This window comes from Rattus norvegicus, chromosome 4 (assembly GCF_021556685.1).
Source record: "Rattus norvegicus strain SHRSP/BbbUtx chromosome 4, alternate assembly SHRSP_T2T, whole genome shotgun sequence".
NCBI classification, from domain to species: domain Eukaryota; kingdom Metazoa; phylum Chordata; class Mammalia; order Rodentia; family Muridae; genus Rattus; species Rattus norvegicus.
Window position 1 is genome coordinate 122,428,046 of NC_141537.1, and position 18,678 is coordinate 122,446,723.

Below are 18,678 nucleotides of genomic sequence, written 5' to 3' on the forward strand. Positions count from 1 at the left end.
CCTCAGGATCTTCCTTCCTCTTCAGAGGAGCAAATCAGAGAACACTTGAGTCACTTGTTCACAATGGCAGAGCATTTTCATTCGTCTGATGGATGCTTAAAATCACCTCGTGCCTACCATGTCATGTAGCTAACATGTGACCTGTGCTGTGTCATTGTCTGGTGGGCTGCATTGGTAGGAAACAGCAACAGGAAGTGATCTGTATATGTTCAGCATAGACAGACACAATTCCCTTCCAACACCATTTGGCCAACACGAATAGGGGACCACATAAACTAGTTCCTGGTTTCTAGCCCATTTCCCCTATAAAATATGAGAACCTCTTGGCAACACAGGAAAACAATGCTAAGTGCCAGGCCAGGTGTGCAGGGAGGCACCAGCTGCATCTGGCTCTCAGCTAACTTTGCCCATGGATTAAGAACTTGCTCCAGTCTGGGGCAAGTCTCCTCATCGCTATGATGCAGTTATGTCACCTACATATAAAATGACAATTGTAGCATCTATGACACGATAGACAGCTTTGAGTACAAAGTCTTCCCCGAGGTCTGCTGGAGTATGCTCAAGACACAGGCACTGGGACACTGCATAAGGGGCCCTGGTTCTCAGGGTATGGGCAAGGGCGGCTGGTGGGAGAACTGCCAGTGTTCTGCAGATAGCAGCCCCATCAATCACACACAGAGCATTTACTGCAAGCCAAGCACCCTAACGATGCCACCTATTAGTTCATTTATGTGTTCCAACAATCCTGTGAAGAATTCGTTGCCTATGTTTTGCTGATGAGGAAACTGAGGCATGGAGAGGCTAAGTGACTCAATGTCATAAAGCTTGTAGGTCTAAGAGCCAATTCAGGTGCCAGGGTCTGAGCCCTATTTACTAGCATTCAGGAACAAGGCCTTCCTGACTCAAACCAGCCAAGAAAAAAACCCAGGAATGGGAGTGTGGGCAGTCACACGAAACTTGCCTCATGGTCAAAACCCTAGGTCCCATTCCCATCACAGAAACAAACAAAATACAGACAGACAGAAAAAGAAAGATAAAGCATGATCACACCCCCCCCCATACCAGATAAAACAAAATGCTGTTGTTTAGAAATGCGGCCAGGTCGCCCTCCCTGCTTAATGGTGCCTCAGCTCTTTCCACGGTTGCTTAGGCCTTCAGCGGACTTTCCCTGTCTAAACATATTCACCCTCATTTGCCTTCAAAGGCTACACTTTAGTGTTAAGTCAGAGGCTTTTTTTAAAAAGATAAAGTGGAACCATACAGTGTGCACCCCACCACGTTTAGTTGTGGAAGTCTATTTGTGGAGTATTTCTCAGTGTGTACAACTTCTCTTCGCTTCACTAACCCGATTAGTCAGTGGAAGAATTTCCTCTTTGACGCTCAGTCTGAATCTCATTAGGGTGCCTGGGCCCAGTTACTAATTGCTGGATTCTGGACTTGCCAAAAGCATTTATGGACAGCAGCATGTGGGTAGGAACTTTCATTTCCCTCTCAGTAGATTTCATTGTACTCAGTGACCTTTCCCAAGAGACCTAGACCTTGGCCTTAAATATAGAGTTAGCAAAAATAGAATTTCTGAGTCCAGAAGGATTACTGGAAACCTTGATCTTTACATTTTATTTCTTTATTGATTTGTGTGTGCGCGCGCGCGTGTGTGCAGGGAACACACACCACAGCACACAGAACAGCACTATGGAGTTGGTTCCTTCCTTTTCCACTTTCAGTGTGGCTTCTGGGGATGGAGCTCAGTCTGCCAGCTTGTGCTTTTATCTGCTGAAACAACAGTTTATAGCCTTGATCCTGACAGAGAAAACTGGAGCCTGGAGGTGAAGGGTCACAGTTTTATTCTCAGAGTGTGGCTTGTGTGTCAGAGGCCAAACACAGCTCTTCCACCGGAGCCCCACCCTGGGTCACGGCCATAACACTGCCATCATGCCTCTGCCATGTGGGAGCCCAACTGGCTTTCTTTCTTCTCTTTCTTTTTTCTTTTCTTTTCTCTTCTCTTTCCTTTTCTCTTTCTCACTTGTCGCTTTTATTCTCCATTTTTCATTTTTTAGTCTCTTTTAAAAATTAATTTATTCTTCCCTCATATATTACATCTTGACCTCAGTTTCCCTTCTCTCCTCTCTGCCCAGTCTCTCCTCCCACCCACTATCCAGCTCTCCACCGTCACTTCAGAAAAGGGCAGGTCAAGCAGAGGTATCAGACAAAGCTCAGTCTTCCTTACTTCAGCCCACACTCTAAGTTCATTATATTTGTCTTAAGCACAAACATTTGCTGTAATAGAAAGATAAGTTGCCAATAGAACCAACGAGAGCAAAGCCGCACTGGACCTCCTGCAGCATGGGGCTACTACCTTTTGTAGAAAATTAAGTTTTTTATTTACTTTATATCCTGATCAAAGCTTCCCCTCCCTCTTCTCCTCCCAGTCCCTCCCTCTCACCTCACCTCTCCCCACCCTCCACCTCAGAAAAGGGAGGCCTCCCATGGATATCAACCAGCCTTGGCATATCAAGTTGCAGCAAAACTAGATGATTCTTCTCTTGAGGCATGAATTCCTCTCAATTCTTCTATTGAGGCTACACAAGGCAGCCCAGTTAGGGGAAGAAATCTAAAGGCAGGCAGTGGAGCCAAAGACAGCCCGTGTCTGCTTTAAGAGTTTGGCCGCCTTTTCAAAGTCACAGGCACACCTTATGGCCACTGACACACCTCATCTCCCTCTGAGGAAAGCTTGCCTTTGACTGTGAGAATGAGGTGGAGGAAGCCTGCATGGGAACCATCTCAGATGTGTTCTTCAGCTCCCCAGATGCTACAGTCAACACCCTCTCCCCTAGGAGTCTCATGTCTATGCACAGAAAAGAGGGTCTCTGGGAAAGAAATGAACCAAGAACTGGCTCTGCCACCACTCCTTCTGTGGCCTGGGTGTGAGCTGTCAGTTGTCATGGTGGCATCTACTGCTGTGAGCTGGGCAACTGGTCAACCCCTGCTCACTTGCTGCTTCAATTCCAGTTGATGCTATTTTTGCAGGAATCACACTGAAAGGATTCAAATTTGCATGCCTGTTTTTCCCTTCATGGCTTTTTAAGGACAAAGAAAGACAATAAAGTGCCTTTGACCTCCATACTGTAATGAGGGCTCCATGTCTACGGCTTCCTGTATGAAGCATTCCACCCTCCTCAGGAAGAAACGGACTGGGCCAAGGTCCAGGAACACTCAAAAGAAGAATGGAAGTTTCTGAGGAATTCAATCTGCGCATCCAGTACCTGGTACATCCCTAACTGTGGGTAGTAGTGGCCTGAGTCTCCACAGGCTGGAAGGAGTTATGAAGAAGAGTCGTAAGACAGTGTGCAGAAGCTGAGCAAGGGGCTAAGGCAAAATGGTTTGGGGAAAGAAAAATATAAATATTCCAACAAGACACATGGTCACTCTGTTCCATTAACAAGCATGGATAACCTCAGTAGTTGTAGCCTTGGGTACAGCCTCTTAAGAGAACTGTTAAAAATATACTTTTTTGGGGTTGGGAATTTAGCTCAGTGGTAGAGTGCCTGGCTAGCAAGCGCAAGGCCCTGGGTTCGGTCCTCAGCTCTGGAAAAAAAAAAGAAAAAAGAAAAAATATAAATACTTTCTTTTTGTAGGTATTATCTGTATGATATGTAATTGTGTATGTTTTACATTTTATGCATACATCATATATATGTATACAAGATAAACTAATATATATATAAATCTTACATATGTTTTATGTATTATTTATGTATGTGTGTGTTTCCATGTATCTATCTTCCTCTATCCAAATTTTCAATGACATGGTTTTTCTTTTTTACTTAAAAGTGTTGGATCCTACCCCCATAGTCACATAACCGTCTCACAGTGTTTATGAAGACAGGACAACTGAAATGTGTTGTTAGCACATGGGACATAGTATCTGCCACAGGTACACTTCTGTTGCATAAAAGTCAGCCCCAAACTTGTTGGCTTAAAGAACCATGGCTTATTAAGCTGTGGCTCTGTAGGACAGCAATTTGGGCTGTGTTCTGCTGGGTAGTTATTGAGCCCTCACTAGATTCTCTCTTGCATTGATAGCAGGTCACAGGTCAGAGTTGTCCCTGGGGGTTGATTGTTGTCTGCTGAAAAACCTTAGCTTCCTCTACGGTCTTTTCTCCAAGTGTTGAGGTCATTGTTCTGTGAGTCTGGGCTGGTTCATGGCAGGGGGAGGAATGCGGGTGTGGGTGTCAAGGCTAGTGGGTGGTATCTACATTCTCTGGACACCAGGACTCAGCTCTGGGACTGACGTAAGACATTTCCTCAGCCACAATGCTTTTGTTTTTTAACTCTTCTCCCCTGTGTACCAGGTATGGAACCAAGACTTTGCTTATACTAAATAAATACTTTACCACTGAGCCACACCACCAGTCAACAGCTTAACTGGTAGAGACAAAATGGAAAAGTTATACATATTGCTAAGCTGGTGGCCCGTGACTAAAATCAGGAGGCTGAAGTAGGAAGTTTAAGCCAGCCTGGGCTACAGACCATCTCAAAAACCAGATCAAAGGAAAACAGAAATAACCAGATATGTGGGGTAGAATGTACTGTTTCAGTCCACGCGCACCTGTGTAAAGTTTATATCGCATTAGACACACCTATGGCTGTAAACCTTTATCAGTTCTCTAATATGAAACACGCAGGATGTTGCCAGTGTTTTTAAGACACGTACCAGGCACATTGTTTGGAGTCACCCTACTTCACTGCACTTCCTGTTACTTTCTGATTCCAACAGTACCAGCAGGACAGCCTCTCCCTGCCTCTCACTGTGCCTGTGGGCCTAATGGAGTTCTTTTCACCTCACCTACCATGCAGTGGGTACTGTGCTTAGTACTCGGCCTGAGGGTTCCATTTGTTTCCACAAAACAGACATTGTATAGAGACAGGAAGTGGGCCATCCACCTGATTGTGATCACGGAATTCCAGGCCAGCCGAGTCAGGATCATAAGCCTACTGATCAGGCTTTGGGTCCAGTAGCTTCATACTGCCCTGTGCTGCCTCTTTGCAGAAGACTGGGAAGGACTGTCTACCTTTGCTTTCCAATCACTTCGTAAATCAATGCAAATTGATGTCTCTCCTCACTAATCTGTGAAGTGGGTTCTCTCCAACTTTGCAGACGCTGGCCCCAGTGTGTAACTCTCAATGCCTTTTGTTTCACTTCTGGGGAGTTTCGGGCTCTTCCTGGGAGCATGTGGTGACTTGTGAATGTGAATCCTGCTCCTGAACTCCTGTATCCACCACTTCCACAAACTCTTCCCCTTTTTTCTCTTTCCCACAGGAAGCGCCCCAGGACCACTGGTCTTTCCAGATCCCATTCCCTGTGTATGGCCTGCTCATGATGTCACTGCTCACGAATGGCAACTCCTAAACCTTCACCTCCACTCTGACCTCCTGCTGTGACTCTCATCAGGCCTTCCGGGTTGGCTTCACCCCAGAGAAACCAACAATGCTTTTCAGAAGCCCACACTGAACTTGACCCCTGCTTCCCAAGCCTCCTCCCTTCCTCCATGTAGACAACTCAGGGAAGCACCACCCAGTCAAACAACCCGGAAATCCGAGTTGGTCATTTTGAAGAGGGTCTGGATGAGGTGTGGGAAGTAAGGACAGGCACAAATGGCTTATAATGAGTGGTCTCTAAGTAGTGTTGAGTGGGCAAGATGTGCTCTGTTCGGAGCCATTTGTCTTTTAAAGAAAGGACCAGGGAGGAAGCCAAGGCTCTCCAGCAGACAACAATCAGTCCCCAGAGGCAGCTCTGACCTGTGACCTGCCGTGAATGCAAGAGAGAATCTAGCTAGGACTCAATGATCAGCATTACTGGGTGAGATGTCATGAGTGTTAGATGTTGGTTAGCAATGCAAATACTATAAAAGTGCTCACGGGCCAAGTCCCCTGCAGAGTCTGTGCTGCCAGGCCACACCTCTGCTGCCACCCTTCAGTCAAGCGTGATGCTCTCCCAGCTCCAGGCACTGCTTCTGGGCTGACTTCAGCCTCAGTCCCCAGCAAGCTCACTCCAATTCCAGATGCACAAGCCTGCTGCCACTTTAGCACCTCTTGCCCTAGCAGAGAGAGCCACATCCTCTCACTATCCCAGAGGAGAAAGTACCCTGTCCCCTCAACATCTTATACCGGACACGGGAAATCTAGGTTTGCAATGTGTAATCCTCACTTTCAAGAATTCAGATTATAAACTTCGTATGCCAAAGATCTTTTTCAGACACTTCCAGTTTGGTGGGGCTAAGGCACAGGCACCACAGTCATAAGGGTTTTCCCCTGCCTCAGGTGAGAAGGCAGGTCTCTGAGGTAAAGAAACTTACCAGGAAGTGACCCAGCTAGCCAGCACTGCTGGTTTCTGAGGCCCAAATTATTCAGCTTCATTTCCCCTGACTTTACATGCAAAGTCTTACATCCTCTCTGTAATAGAAGGACAACTTTTATTCCTGGTCTCCACTTTTCTTCCACAAGTAGACTTATAATGGAGGTTTACACCAATCGAGATCCTGAAGATTGTGAGAAGTCTAGTCACATTCACTGAAGTTTCTATGGTAGAAGTACATGTGTTCTTGCTGCCTTCAAGTGTGTTCTTTCTCCCTTCTTCACGGGGACTTCTGGCATCACCAATCTCTTCCAGCCTCGGGGCACTGCAGGTCACGTAAGACCTCTTGAGTGTGTGGAAAGATGACACGTCTCCTCGAATTGTCACCCAGCCAGGTCATGAGAGACACTTCTCCTCAAATTGTCACCTAGCCAGGTCATGATAGTTGCAAAAGAGCCTGACACCGGCAATTTCTTTTCCGAGCTGCTTGTGTGTAGAGACGTCCTGCTTTAGAGGTCTCTTTGTATACAACAGAGGCAAGGACTGATCGTGATTTCCCTGCTGCGCTCTGTAAAGGGGAAGAGGATAAGGCCAGGTGTGGTTGCTCAAGCCTTTAATCCCGGCACTCAGGAGGCAGGGGCAGGAGGATCTCTGTGAGTTTGAGGCCAACCTGGTCTACAAAGTGAGTAGGGGACAGCCAGGGCAACATAGAGAAACCCTGTCTCAAAAACAAAAATGAAACAACAAGAAACCAAACCAAACCAGACCAACAACAACCAAGGTGAAGGGGATGTGCTTGCCTCCTCTTTCTGTTAAATAGGAACACGCTGGACCGTGTCTGCAGAACAAACTAATTCAACTGGTAGAGGAAAAGGGGGAAGGAGGGCCTGGAACCCTAGGACAGGTGCTAAGTTAATTCAGCTTAGGGTTTGTTTTCTAAATCCCTTGGTGTCCAGGAATTCAGTAACCCAGAAATGCCAAGGCCATAGATGAGAGCACAAAGGCTAGCCAACAGTTACCAACGCTATGGTAAGGAAATCCAGAAAGGAAAGCCGAGAGACCTGGAGAAGGGAAAAGAGGGTGGGGCTTAAAGTATTTAAAGCTGCTGGTCACGTGAAAATGTTCTGAATTTGTCAAGAGACATAAACCTTGGCTTCTTCAGACTAGAGAAACTGAACAAACACCACATAAAATGAACCTAAAGACTCCATCCACCAAGACACATGGTGAAAACCAGACACAGGAAACCATCTTGAAAGTACTGAGAGGGAAATGGCATTGCCTGTGAGAATAGGAGAGGTTACATTGAAGTGGGCATCCCCATCCCTGGACACTATCATGGCCAGAAGAGGTAACATAACACTTTAAAAACACTCAGTGGGAGGGGAAGAACTGCTATTCCACAGGTCCTATCTGCAGTGAGAATACCAGTCAGGAATGAAAGGGGGTCCCTGACGTCCTCAGCTGTGTGAGAAGAAAGCAATCCAAGAGAATTTCTGCAGCTCACAAATCCTTTGCTGTTGATTCCCTGGACCAAAAATAACCGAATAAATAAAATTAAAATCAATAAACCCAAATGCAACTACTTGTTGTATACAAGAAAGTTGGTTCAAATATAATGATGGTATATTTAACAAAAACCCAGGTAAGCTAACAAGTTAACAAGTAAGCTAGCAAGACCCAAGACCCAAGGCCTCCTACATTGTACCTAATAAGCAGTTTAGGCAAGGTTACAGATTACAGACCCAGGATATAGAAATCAGTTTTATCAGCATAGACTAGAAATTAATCTAAGCACACTGAAAGAGACCACACACATGACATTTATAATTACTTAAATGAATGTATAAATCTAAAATATTTATGTAAGGCTTGTATGCTGCTAAAACTACTGCCCCATGTTGAAAGAAAGAACTAGATAGGCATACCACTCTCACAGTTTGTAAAACTTAACCTTGAAAATGTCAACTCTAGGCAAATTGACACCCATGTTTAATGTATTTCCTGTCAAAAGTCCCAGGAAGATTTTTCAACAGGCATAGACAGCACTGATCAAACACTGATATAGGTGAAGGAACGGAACTAGGCTGAAACAGCCTCGGGAAATAACAATGTGAAGAATACCAGTATATAGAATTTATAGGCTTGTAGATAACTTCAACAATCTGGGATTTATTGCCAGAGACACAGACACAAACTGACGGGATAGAATGGGGAGCCAGAAACAGACTCACACAGAAAGGTCAACAGAATTTTGAGAAAAATGGAAGCCAATCATGGGAAGAAACCTGTTTCTCAGTTTAGGGAACATGAGCCACTAATATATGTGGAACACCCCCCCCCGAAAAAAAAAGAACTCTAAATCTCACACCTTAATCAAAATTAAATGTAAATGAGTTAAACATAAAATATAAAACAATATAAACTTTAGCTGTCAACACAGGAGGATAGTCTCAAATGCAGGACTAAGCAAAGGCTTTTCTCTAACTTTACACCAAATACGTGATCCACTAAAGAAAACACTAGACATTTGTCTGTGACCCAAATTAAAGCTTTTGCTTTGCAAATGACCCTAAGAAGAGGCTGAAGATACAGACTGCAAACCACGAGAAAATCTGCCAGTCACGTGCCTGACACAGGACTAGTCTCTGTAATGCATCCAGAACTCTCAGAACTCAACTGTTGAAGAACACACACTAAGAAAATGGTCAAAAAGCACAATGAGTCATTTCACCAGGATACAGAGAAGGCAGACACGTAGAAAGGCATTCAACAACATAAGCTATTGGGTAATGCAGACAAATCCACAAGACACACAATAGAAGGGCTAAAAATAAAAAGCAGGGAGGGGAGGGTGGAGAGACGGCTCAGCAGTTAAGAGTACTGGGCCCTCGTGTAGAGGACCCTCTCTGATTTGGCTTCTCTACCATATGGCAGTTCACAACCAGCCAAATACAACCACAGGTCCAGGAGATCTAATGCCCCTCTCTGACCTCCTACTGGGGCTCAAGCGGTACATACGTGTGGTACACATTACATACACTCAGGCACATGTACATATATGTGCAATAAAAATATTTTAAGCATTATTTTTATGGCGACAACAGTGGAAATGTAAACAGATCCAGCTGCTTTGGGAAACATTTGGCAGCTGTTTAGAAAACTAAGCAAGCGATTTCCTTTTCCTTTCTTGTTATTTGGGACAAGGTCTGGCTCTGAGAACAAGGTTGATCTTGAACCGAAGGTAATCCTAACAGCCCTGCATGCAGGATTCACTGTGCCTGGCCAGTGTTCGTAGTGGCTTTATCCAGAATTAGTTGCAAACTGGAAACCACGCACACGAACTGGCCTTCTCCAGGTGAACTGTTCGGTACTGTGGTGCATCTAAGCTTGAAACCTGGATAATCCAGATTGTGATCGATGAGAAAAGCACTAAAGGTTAAAAACACATCTACCTCCCGATTCCACTTACAAAATAACCTGGGAGGACAACACTTTAGAAAGAGAGAACAAAGTCAAGACTGCTGGAGGCGGTAAGGAGAGAGGGAAAGAAAGGGAAGGGGATGTGCCTCTGGAGGGTGCTATGAGAGGTCTCGGTGGATGGAAATACCCTGTCTTGATTGTATAGATCCAATGTTATGCTGGGCATGGTGGCACAGATCTTTGCTCCCTGCACTTGGAGGGCAGAGGCAGGTGGATATCTATGAGTCCCAAGCCATCCAGAGCTACAGAGTAGGACCCTGTCTCAAAACATAAATAAAATAAAAAGTAAATCCAATATCATTATGATCTCGCTCCGTAGGCTTGTAGGATGTTGCCATTAGAGGCAACTGGCTTAGTCTCTCCCTTCTTCTCCAGGGCTCTCACTGTGATGGGTAAGGAAATCTCCATTTTGTTCTGGGCACCCATTCTGAATTCCTAAGAGATAAGCTTCAGCAACGCTGACTCCTTGCCCCCCTCCCCAAAATTGAACAACTGCCATGAGATAATTCGCTGCTCACTCTGGCTTCTGTAAACCCATTTATCGTTGTGTACTAGGGAGTGGGACAGCTCCTTTATGGCTGTATGCAGAGATGGACAGAGCCTCACAGCTGAGAGGAGTAAAAGCAGTTTCTCACTTGGCTACACACTGCACACAAATGCAATGGTTACAGTGCCCACCTCTGCAAGCCCTTCCTCCAGCCACTCCTATTTGGCGCGTCTTCAACTTGGTTTTTAGGCTGTCGGCCTGCTCACAGTAACTAAGAAATTTCATTTAATTATAATTTGGTTCAAATCTATGGTCTTTCCCCAGTGTATTCAAACTCCCCTATTGCTCAGGATGGCACAGAACTCATGGCCTCTAGTGACGGCTTATCTCATACCCTGAACAGCCAGACTACAGGAGTACCACACCACAACGGGCTCTAATCTCTTAACTCTCTCTGATCAAGGGGAACATCTTTAGATTCGGGAGAGGCTCTGTTGACAGCTCCAGGAAACTTTCTTCTCAAAACTTTCAAACTATTGAAAGTCAAACACTCAAACACCGGCGCTAGGAATATTCAAAACAGTGGCTTCAAGACCCAGCCACCCTTGCTCTCAGTAAACCACAGTTGAAGTGAGTAGTAATGACATTGTTAAGGCCCAGTCCAGCTTTGAGACCAGGCTCCCAGCCCTTCCCCTGAGCTCACTGCTTCTAATCCTGGCCAGCCAGAAAATACAAAAACAACTCCAAAATGTCATTTAGCCACTCCTTTTGTGTCCAAGCCCCCTGGAGACCCGCCTAAGGCAGGAAGTTGAGCTAGGTCCCTAGCATGGCCTGCAACCAGTCTGTCTCTCAGAGAGCCTCCTTTTCACTGTTCAAGTAGTTAGATTGGAACCTCACCTCAGCCACACCACCACTGCTCTGGAAAGTCTGTGGAGATGGGTATGGGTCAGGGTCATCCTCCTGTCCCCCTGCAGCTGTCACTCACGGGTGACAGGCATAGGACACAGTGGACAGGCTGTAAATTTAGTGCTGGATTCTGGACTCCACAGTCACATACCTGCTGTGCTGGTGGGACCTGGACCCTGGAGCACCTAGGGGAAGTGGTTTCATGCAGTGTTTGTTTGTGTGTGCAGTGTGTGCGCGAGTGTGTGCGTGTGTGTTTGCAGTGTGTCTGCTTCCTTTTCGGGGCTCTAAGCACTTGTGTGTGAATGTCATGCGTCTTTAGCTGTGTAGTGTGTTGTTTACCTCTGTTATGAACAAAAACATAGGAAAAGGAGCTGCCTCTGACTGAAAGGAATCTGTGTTTGTAGAGATTAACTGGCTGATTAAAGTTTCAGTACTTTGGAGAGGTTGGAATGTTCCAGGTCCAGAGGCAAATTACTTTATCTTGGGCTACATTCTGGCCCTCAGGAACAGCCATTTCTTCCTTAACCCCTCTTTGTTGGAACTAACATCTTGTGGCAATAAACACCCGTTTAGAACCTATTGATTTAACAGGGCAATTAGCTTCTACAAATACAACAGTTGACAATGCTATCAGATAGCACGCTGGTGCGCCCACCAACGTATTTTAAACTTGCCTTGATATATGGCTTTATCTGTTCTGTAAAACTATAAAAACTTCCCGAAACTGCTTTCTAATCGGGACATGGAATCAGGGGTAACTTAAGTCTGTGTTCCTAGCTCACGGTCACTCAAAATGGCTCCAGAATATATAATCTTTTTTCCTTTAAGATGAGAGCTGTGGTTTCTGCGCTGACACTCCGTGTGTGGTGTGTTGTTTTCATCTGTGTGCATGGTGTCTAGGGAGTGTGCATCCATGCTGTGTGTCTGTATTCATGTAGTTACTGTGACAGTCATGTGTACTCCCGTGTGTAGCTTGTATCTGGGGAAGGGTCCTCAGGATGTGTCCTTGGGGGGGGGTGCCCACACCTGTGCTATCTGAATGCCGGTCTCACACGTGTGCAGCTGTAAACATGTGCAAGCAGTACTTATGAGCGTGTGTTTCTGTTCCGGGTACCTGTGAGAGGTCTGTGTTCTCAACTGTGCACATTGGCTGGAAGAGCCCCCTTCGGTTCACTGCCCTGTGAAGGTCCCCCACGCGGCCAGGAAAAGCGCCAGGCAGGTCGGCGGGCGGCGCCCCGCTCCTCCCCGGGGGCCGGGCACACGTGGGCCCCCGGCGCCGCCTCCCCGCGCGTCCCCACCCAGCGGGCCGCCCCCGCCGCCCGAGCGGCTGGGGATAAAGTGGTGGCGCAGACGCCGCGCCCTATCGCTGCGCAGCCGGCCGCGCGCAGTAGTCTGGCTCTAGCCCGCAGCAGACCCGGACCCGCGTGGTGCTCGGGGAACGTGACAGCGGCGCTCGTGGCCCGGGTAACTGCCTCCCGCCCCTGCCTCAGGATAGGAGCCGCCGCCAGGGGTCCCCTGCGCGGGTGTGCGTGCGCACGAGTGTGCGCGCGTGTCAGCGTGTGCGCGGGAACGCGCCCCTCGCGCCCTCGCACCAACCCCCAAACAGACTTGTGCCCGTCAACTGCATCTTCCCAGACCGGTGTGGGAACAACGGCCAGGTCCACGTCCTGTGTGGCGTGCTGATGACAGCCCTGAGGCTTCCTTCCCCAAACGGTCGCGGGCGGGCAGGAGGCAAAGTTTGTCGGAGAATCGGGGTGACTTTGCTCGGGGACCCGCATCTGCGCGAATGCGCGGTGCCGCGGAGCGCGTCTCGCAGCAGCTCTGGGCTAGGGACCGGCTGTCCCTCGCTCCTGGAACCCCTTCAGGGGTGTGTTCTGGAAAAGTGGCGACATGAACTAGAGCTGGAGCAGCAGGAGGGAGCAGCTCGCACCCCTGCAGCCCAGGCGGGGAGGGCGCGGACCCGGTGGTGCTGCCCTGCGGCCGCGATGAGGGAACAGCCCTCGTTTGCCTGGCGCTGATACTCGAGGCTGTGGCGGTAGTGGAATGCAAAAGCCAAGACTAATGGAAACAGGTTTGTCATGGCATCTTTGGCGTTCAGAAGGGAGAAATCGCTTGGGGCCTGTCACCTACTTATTATGCCCCCTGAAACCCACTCAGTGGAGATTTTAGGCGAGATGGGTCCGTGCAGCTGGGGCTTTGTACCCACGGAACTGACTGTAATTTCCGCTTGATTACAGCTAAAATAGTCCTTAAGATGAAGTTTCCTGAGATGATTTAAAATAAACACAGATGGAAGGGGGGCTATACTAAGGTACTTTTAAAAAAAATTAAGTGAGCATTTTCTTAAGGACAAACAAGACTTTTTAGTCTTAGAGGGGTTTGCAAAGAGCTGTATGTAATTTTTAAAATGTATATAAAAATTGGGGTTTGTTTGTTAACTGCGTAGAAAAGAAGCCACAGCCACAGTCCTGACACTAAAAAGGCTTTCTTTCCTCCCGTATGGACATAAGTGTATTTCTGACTTTAGAATATGTCCACCTTTCTTCCAAGGGCCCAAAGACCCCTGCAGGATGCCTGAGGCAAGTTCACCCAGGCGAACTCCACAGAACGTCCCCTACCAGGACCTTCCTCACCTGGTCAATGCGGATGGACAGTACCTCTTTTGTAGGTACTGGAAGCCCAGTGGCACACCCAAGTAAGTCCTCTCCCTCTGCTCCTCCTTCAAGGCACCTCCTCCTCCTCCTCCTCGGTCATCATGGGTCCATCCTTCCTGTGACCTGCCTCTCATGCCACTGACACACCTGGCACAGTGGTGTTAGCAGAGTTGAGAGCTGTACTTTATGGTTTTCTTAACAATGAGGGCCCAAGAGTTCTCTTTTCACTACAACTAGGATAGGAGTCCACTGTCTGGCAATTTTCAGAGTCATATGACTTTTTTTTTTTTTTGTATCAGAATTGATTTCCCGTTGCAAGCCTTCATTTAAAAGCAAACCCAACAATTACCAAAAAGAAAAAAGAAAAAAAAATCCAGTGAATGCATAAGAAAACTAAAATTATTTGTGCCTGTATCTGTCTTTTAACCTTTACTGACTGCTCCTGCTTAGTTCTGAGCTTCAGAAGTGACACCCAGCTAGCTGGGAGGACAGGGGTCTGGTGTCTCCTCCTGGTTTGTCGCCAGCTCCGTCACCCTGTCCCTTTCCAACTTTAGAAACAGACTGGGGCTGTGCACAGCCATGCAGCTGCTCCCTCACCACCCCGTTCCTCCTGGGTGAAGCAGGAAAAGCCCTGCTTGTTTGTCTTAATCAGGGAAGAGAGTCTCTGTAGCCTTAGCCTGGTGACCCATCACTGTTTCCTGTTCTTTATTTCAGGTTAAGTCTACCTGTTCCATCAGCCTCTTGTCTCCCAAGGGGGTCCTGGTGGGTGTGTATTGTGCTCCCACCGTGACTCTGGGGTTAGCCAGTTGAGTAGACATCTCAACCAGGCACGTGGAATCCCAGGTAGATTCCTACTAGCAACGCAGAGGGCGCGACTTTAATACCCGTAGCTTCTGTGCGCTATCTCCTGTGTGTTTTCAAAGTGGGTAGTGGTGCAAAGGCTGGTTGGTATGTGTTCCTGCCAGTCCTTGGAGGAAAGTGTGCTGGGGTGTGCAAGTGTGCAGGTGTGCAGAGTGTGTCCTCATTAATCATTAATTCTCCCTGAGTCAACCAATACCATCACCGAGCATTCTTTCTACTTTCTAACAAGTTCTATAGTGAACAGTTTAGTCCCTCTAGGAGGGGACTAGGGACTGAAACTCCACTGTTCATGTCCAGCCCCGGCCTTTGCTGGCTTTGTTGGTAGAGTAGTGACAGTGCCCCAGTTCACAGTAAAACACAGAGGGCCCGCAGTCTTCCGTGGGGGAAGGGAGGTGGTGGACTGGGCCAGGAATGGCCAAGTTGGCTGCCCTTGCCTTGGCTGTGGGTGGTTTTCACAATCTTCCCCCACTGAAGTTGTGATGCAGGCAGCTCCCGGCTCACTTGCTTTTGCTCTGGTTAGAGACAGCAAACCAACGTCTTGGCTTCAGCTGAGCTGGCCCTTGGTTGTCAACATCTGCCTTGTGATGGGTGCCGTGGGTAGGAACAGGGCTGGACAGTGGCCTGGGTAGGAACAGGGCTGGACAGTGGCCGCTACTGGGACCAAGGATTGGGGGGTGGGGACATGCATTCAGATAAAAACAAGTTTAAAAAAATTTAGCTTAAGGGCAGGGGTATGAAGTAGAGAAAGCAACAGAACCACTAGCATTTGTGGCTTGGCCACTTCCCATACTGTATGTTGTAAGAGAGGATAGACAGGTCCAGGGTCCTGCCATGGTTTCACAAATAACTCAGGTAGCTGTCTCTGGAGCCTTCTGTCCACCTGGCCTGCCACCACCTCCTGGAGCTAATTCAGTTGGTAAACTCTCTTTGGGGCTGGGGACTGCCTCTGATAGTGCCTGACTTGGAAACATTTCACAACCAGCTCTGACCAGTTGGGACGACACTGTCCTGGAATGCTCCTTTAGAGAGAGAAAGAGAGAACCTTGTAGTTGATGGACCTTGGAGAGGTCATAATGGTTCTGGAGAGAGTATCATAGCACTCAGAGTGGTCGTAAGACAGTGAGGCTCAGGGCAGGGGACTGTGCCAGCTGGTAGCCTGGCATCTCCAGATCTTAATCACAGGAGCAGCTGCTTGGCAAACTTCTGTCTTTCATGGTCCAAGTGACCCCCCAAATGTCATGGCCCACATAGTGGCCACCCTCTTGCTGTAAGAAGAGAGTACCTCAGGCCATATTGGGCCTAGCCCACCCTGACCCCAGAGCTTTTCCCTTTCCTCATTGCAATCTGGGCCTCTCCTTGCATAACATGCCTCCTCCCAGTAAGGGTGAGAGAGGGAAAGGAAGAAAAGAAAAGAAAAGGAAAGGAAAGGAAAGGGAAGAAACGGGAAGAAAAGGGAAGAACAGAAGGCTAGCTCTCCGTGCCTATCCCACTGGCCACAGGAATAGCTTGTGCACCTGTTTCTTTGCTTCTTTAAGCTCAGCCGCCTGCCCCTGGAGTCCAGGGGCCTGCCCCCCACAGGGCCCATGTCTGCTGTTGTGACTTGGCATTTGTTAGCTTGCTTTTCTGGTCTGCTTGTTGTCCTCCTGTCCCCTGGTCCCTCCCAGGGTACCTGCTGGGACATTCTGCCTGAGAGACTTCACTGTCTGGAAGGCTGGATCTGCAGGTGCCCAGGCAACAAAGTAACTGGTGTCTGCTGGCCACAAGCTGGCAAACTGACCCAACCTGCTTCTGGATGCTGGTTAAAATTCCTCGGGGACCCTGGGGAAGGAGAGCGTTGTTCTTGGGATAGTTGTTACAACAAAAGCTGTTTATATCTTTATAAACGGTAAATGTTCCAAACCCCAAGAAAGGGGAACATCCTTGGGACAGTTGTTACAGTGTGAACATGCAAACATGCGTTTTCAATATGGCTGTCTGGAGTCTTGGGCTGGATGAATCATTGCTTCCCTTTGGCCACATCAAGGCAGGTCTTACTGATGCAGATGTATCTACAGTCATGAAAATGTTGCGTTTCAACACCGTGGATCTCATTTTTGTGAAGGCCCAAGTAAGGCTGAGAGCCTGGACTAGACCCTGTGCAGACCTGAGCTCTTTAATATCCATGCTATGGCTATGCTACTATGTCTGCTTTGCCAGAGATACAAGGTTATACAGCCGCTAACAGGCTGGGAAGATGACTCAGTGAAGTGTTAGCTGTGCGAGTGTGGGTGAGGATCTGGGTTCGATTCCCAGAACCTATGTAAAAAAAAACTTGGAGCAGTGTAGTGGCCATGCACCTGTATTTCTAGTGTGGAGGAGACAGAGACAGGCAAAAATCAACCTAACCCTATTCACACTGAGCTTCTGAGGTTGACCTCTGTCCTCTACACATTTGTGCATGGGTGCATATACACCCACATTCACATACACCCACACACAGACATTGTGTTGTGAATACCCCTGCCTATGTCAGTTAATCTCTCTTGGAACACCACCAATCACTGTTGCAGGATATTTGATCATACTTTGAAACTTGAGATTGTGTTATCACTATTAAAAAAACAAAACAAAACAAAACAAAACAAAACAAAAAACTGTTTCTAGTTGTGGTGTGACTCGGCCCTTAGCACACACCTTTAATTCCTCTGGCTGGAATGCAGATATACCCTTAGTACACACCTTTAATCCCAAACATCGAGGGTAAAGTTAGTTTGAAGAAGGACGAAGCCACGTTTGAAAGTGAGTGGCAGACAAAGTGACGAATTAGAGAAAGATTTGACAGAATAGGAGATACCTAACTCTCATGGAAAGAGAAAAGAGAGGGGAGCTACTTGAGGGGCAGTTTTCCCGGGAGAGTTTTATAGAGACAGTTGTAGAGAGAGAACAAGCTAGACACAGGTGAAGACAGAACCAGCCAGAGAATGAGAAAAAGCCAGGAGATTAGACGAGTATTGTCAAAGTTAGTATGAGGCCAATCAGAGCAGTTCGGGAGAAACTAAGAGAAGCCAGATCGAATCAGTCAGCTTGGAGAGGAGTTTGAACCAGAAGCTGAGTTGACCAACTAGCCAAAGATGCAGAAAGAACCCGGAAAGGGGGTGAGCTTATTCAGCAGCAAGTCTCAGAGGCTGAAAACATTCTCGGCCTGGATTGGATTGTGTGAAGGCTAGAAGCTTCCAGGACTAGGCCTCGGTTAGCCGACCGAGGCAGTGAGATGGCAATTAGAGCAGGGAAATAAGTTATTCCAAATCATAGCCAGCTTTGTCCTTACCGGTAATGTATTCTAAAATCTCACATTTGGGGGTTGGGATAGATTACTTCATAGGGCAAAAAGAAAAGGAAAAGGAATTTACCAAAATTATTTACACACCAAAAGTAGCATATTGGTTAGAGCTGTGTCTGTTCTAGAGAAAGTGGGAAAAGCATCCATCCTTCCCCATGTGACAAGCTGCTGCCTCACTCAGACTCGAAACACTGGCAACTTCGACTACTAGTTCTTTGCCAAGTTCCCTCTGATGAGCAGGGCCACAGACACTGGCTTTTGGATGGGGTCAGGAGGCCATATGTTCCCCTGCGCTGGGCATCCATGGTTGCTCCTTGCCCTGTGGTCACCTTTCCGTTCCTTTCACCAAGTGGCTCTCAGTCCCTCCCAAGCGCACCTTCGAATCAGGAGTGAGTGTCAGGAACAGTGAGCACACTGGGTAGGACTTCCAATGCTCACTTGGTGACGGAGATGTTCCAGAAGTGCTCAGCCACTTCTTGTGACAGAGGCTGGAGTGTACTCTGTAATTAGAGGATTACCCAGCACTGCCCTGACCTGCTGGCTCCAGGCAGAAGTGCCTCTCTTCATGTGCCTGAAGGAGATGCTAAGTGGACAGGGCTGAGCTCTCTTCTCC

General features: G+C 47.6%; 1 protein-coding gene across 4 annotated transcripts in view; it reads left to right on the top strand.

The window, feature by feature from the left end:
• Positions 1-12,564: 12,564 nt before the first annotated feature.
• The window catches only part of Mgll (monoglyceride lipase), a 102,021-nt gene continuing 95,907 nt past the window's right edge, over positions 12,565-18,678 (top strand). The window contains 2 exon segments of one of the 4 annotated variants that reach the window (NM_001398597.1): positions 12,565-13,302; positions 13,782-13,926. In NM_001398597.1, the coding sequence (NP_001385526.1) occupies positions 13,275-13,302; positions 13,782-13,926 (173 nt within the window). In that variant the 5' untranslated portion in view covers positions 12,565-13,274. 4 annotated transcript variants of the gene reach the window in all.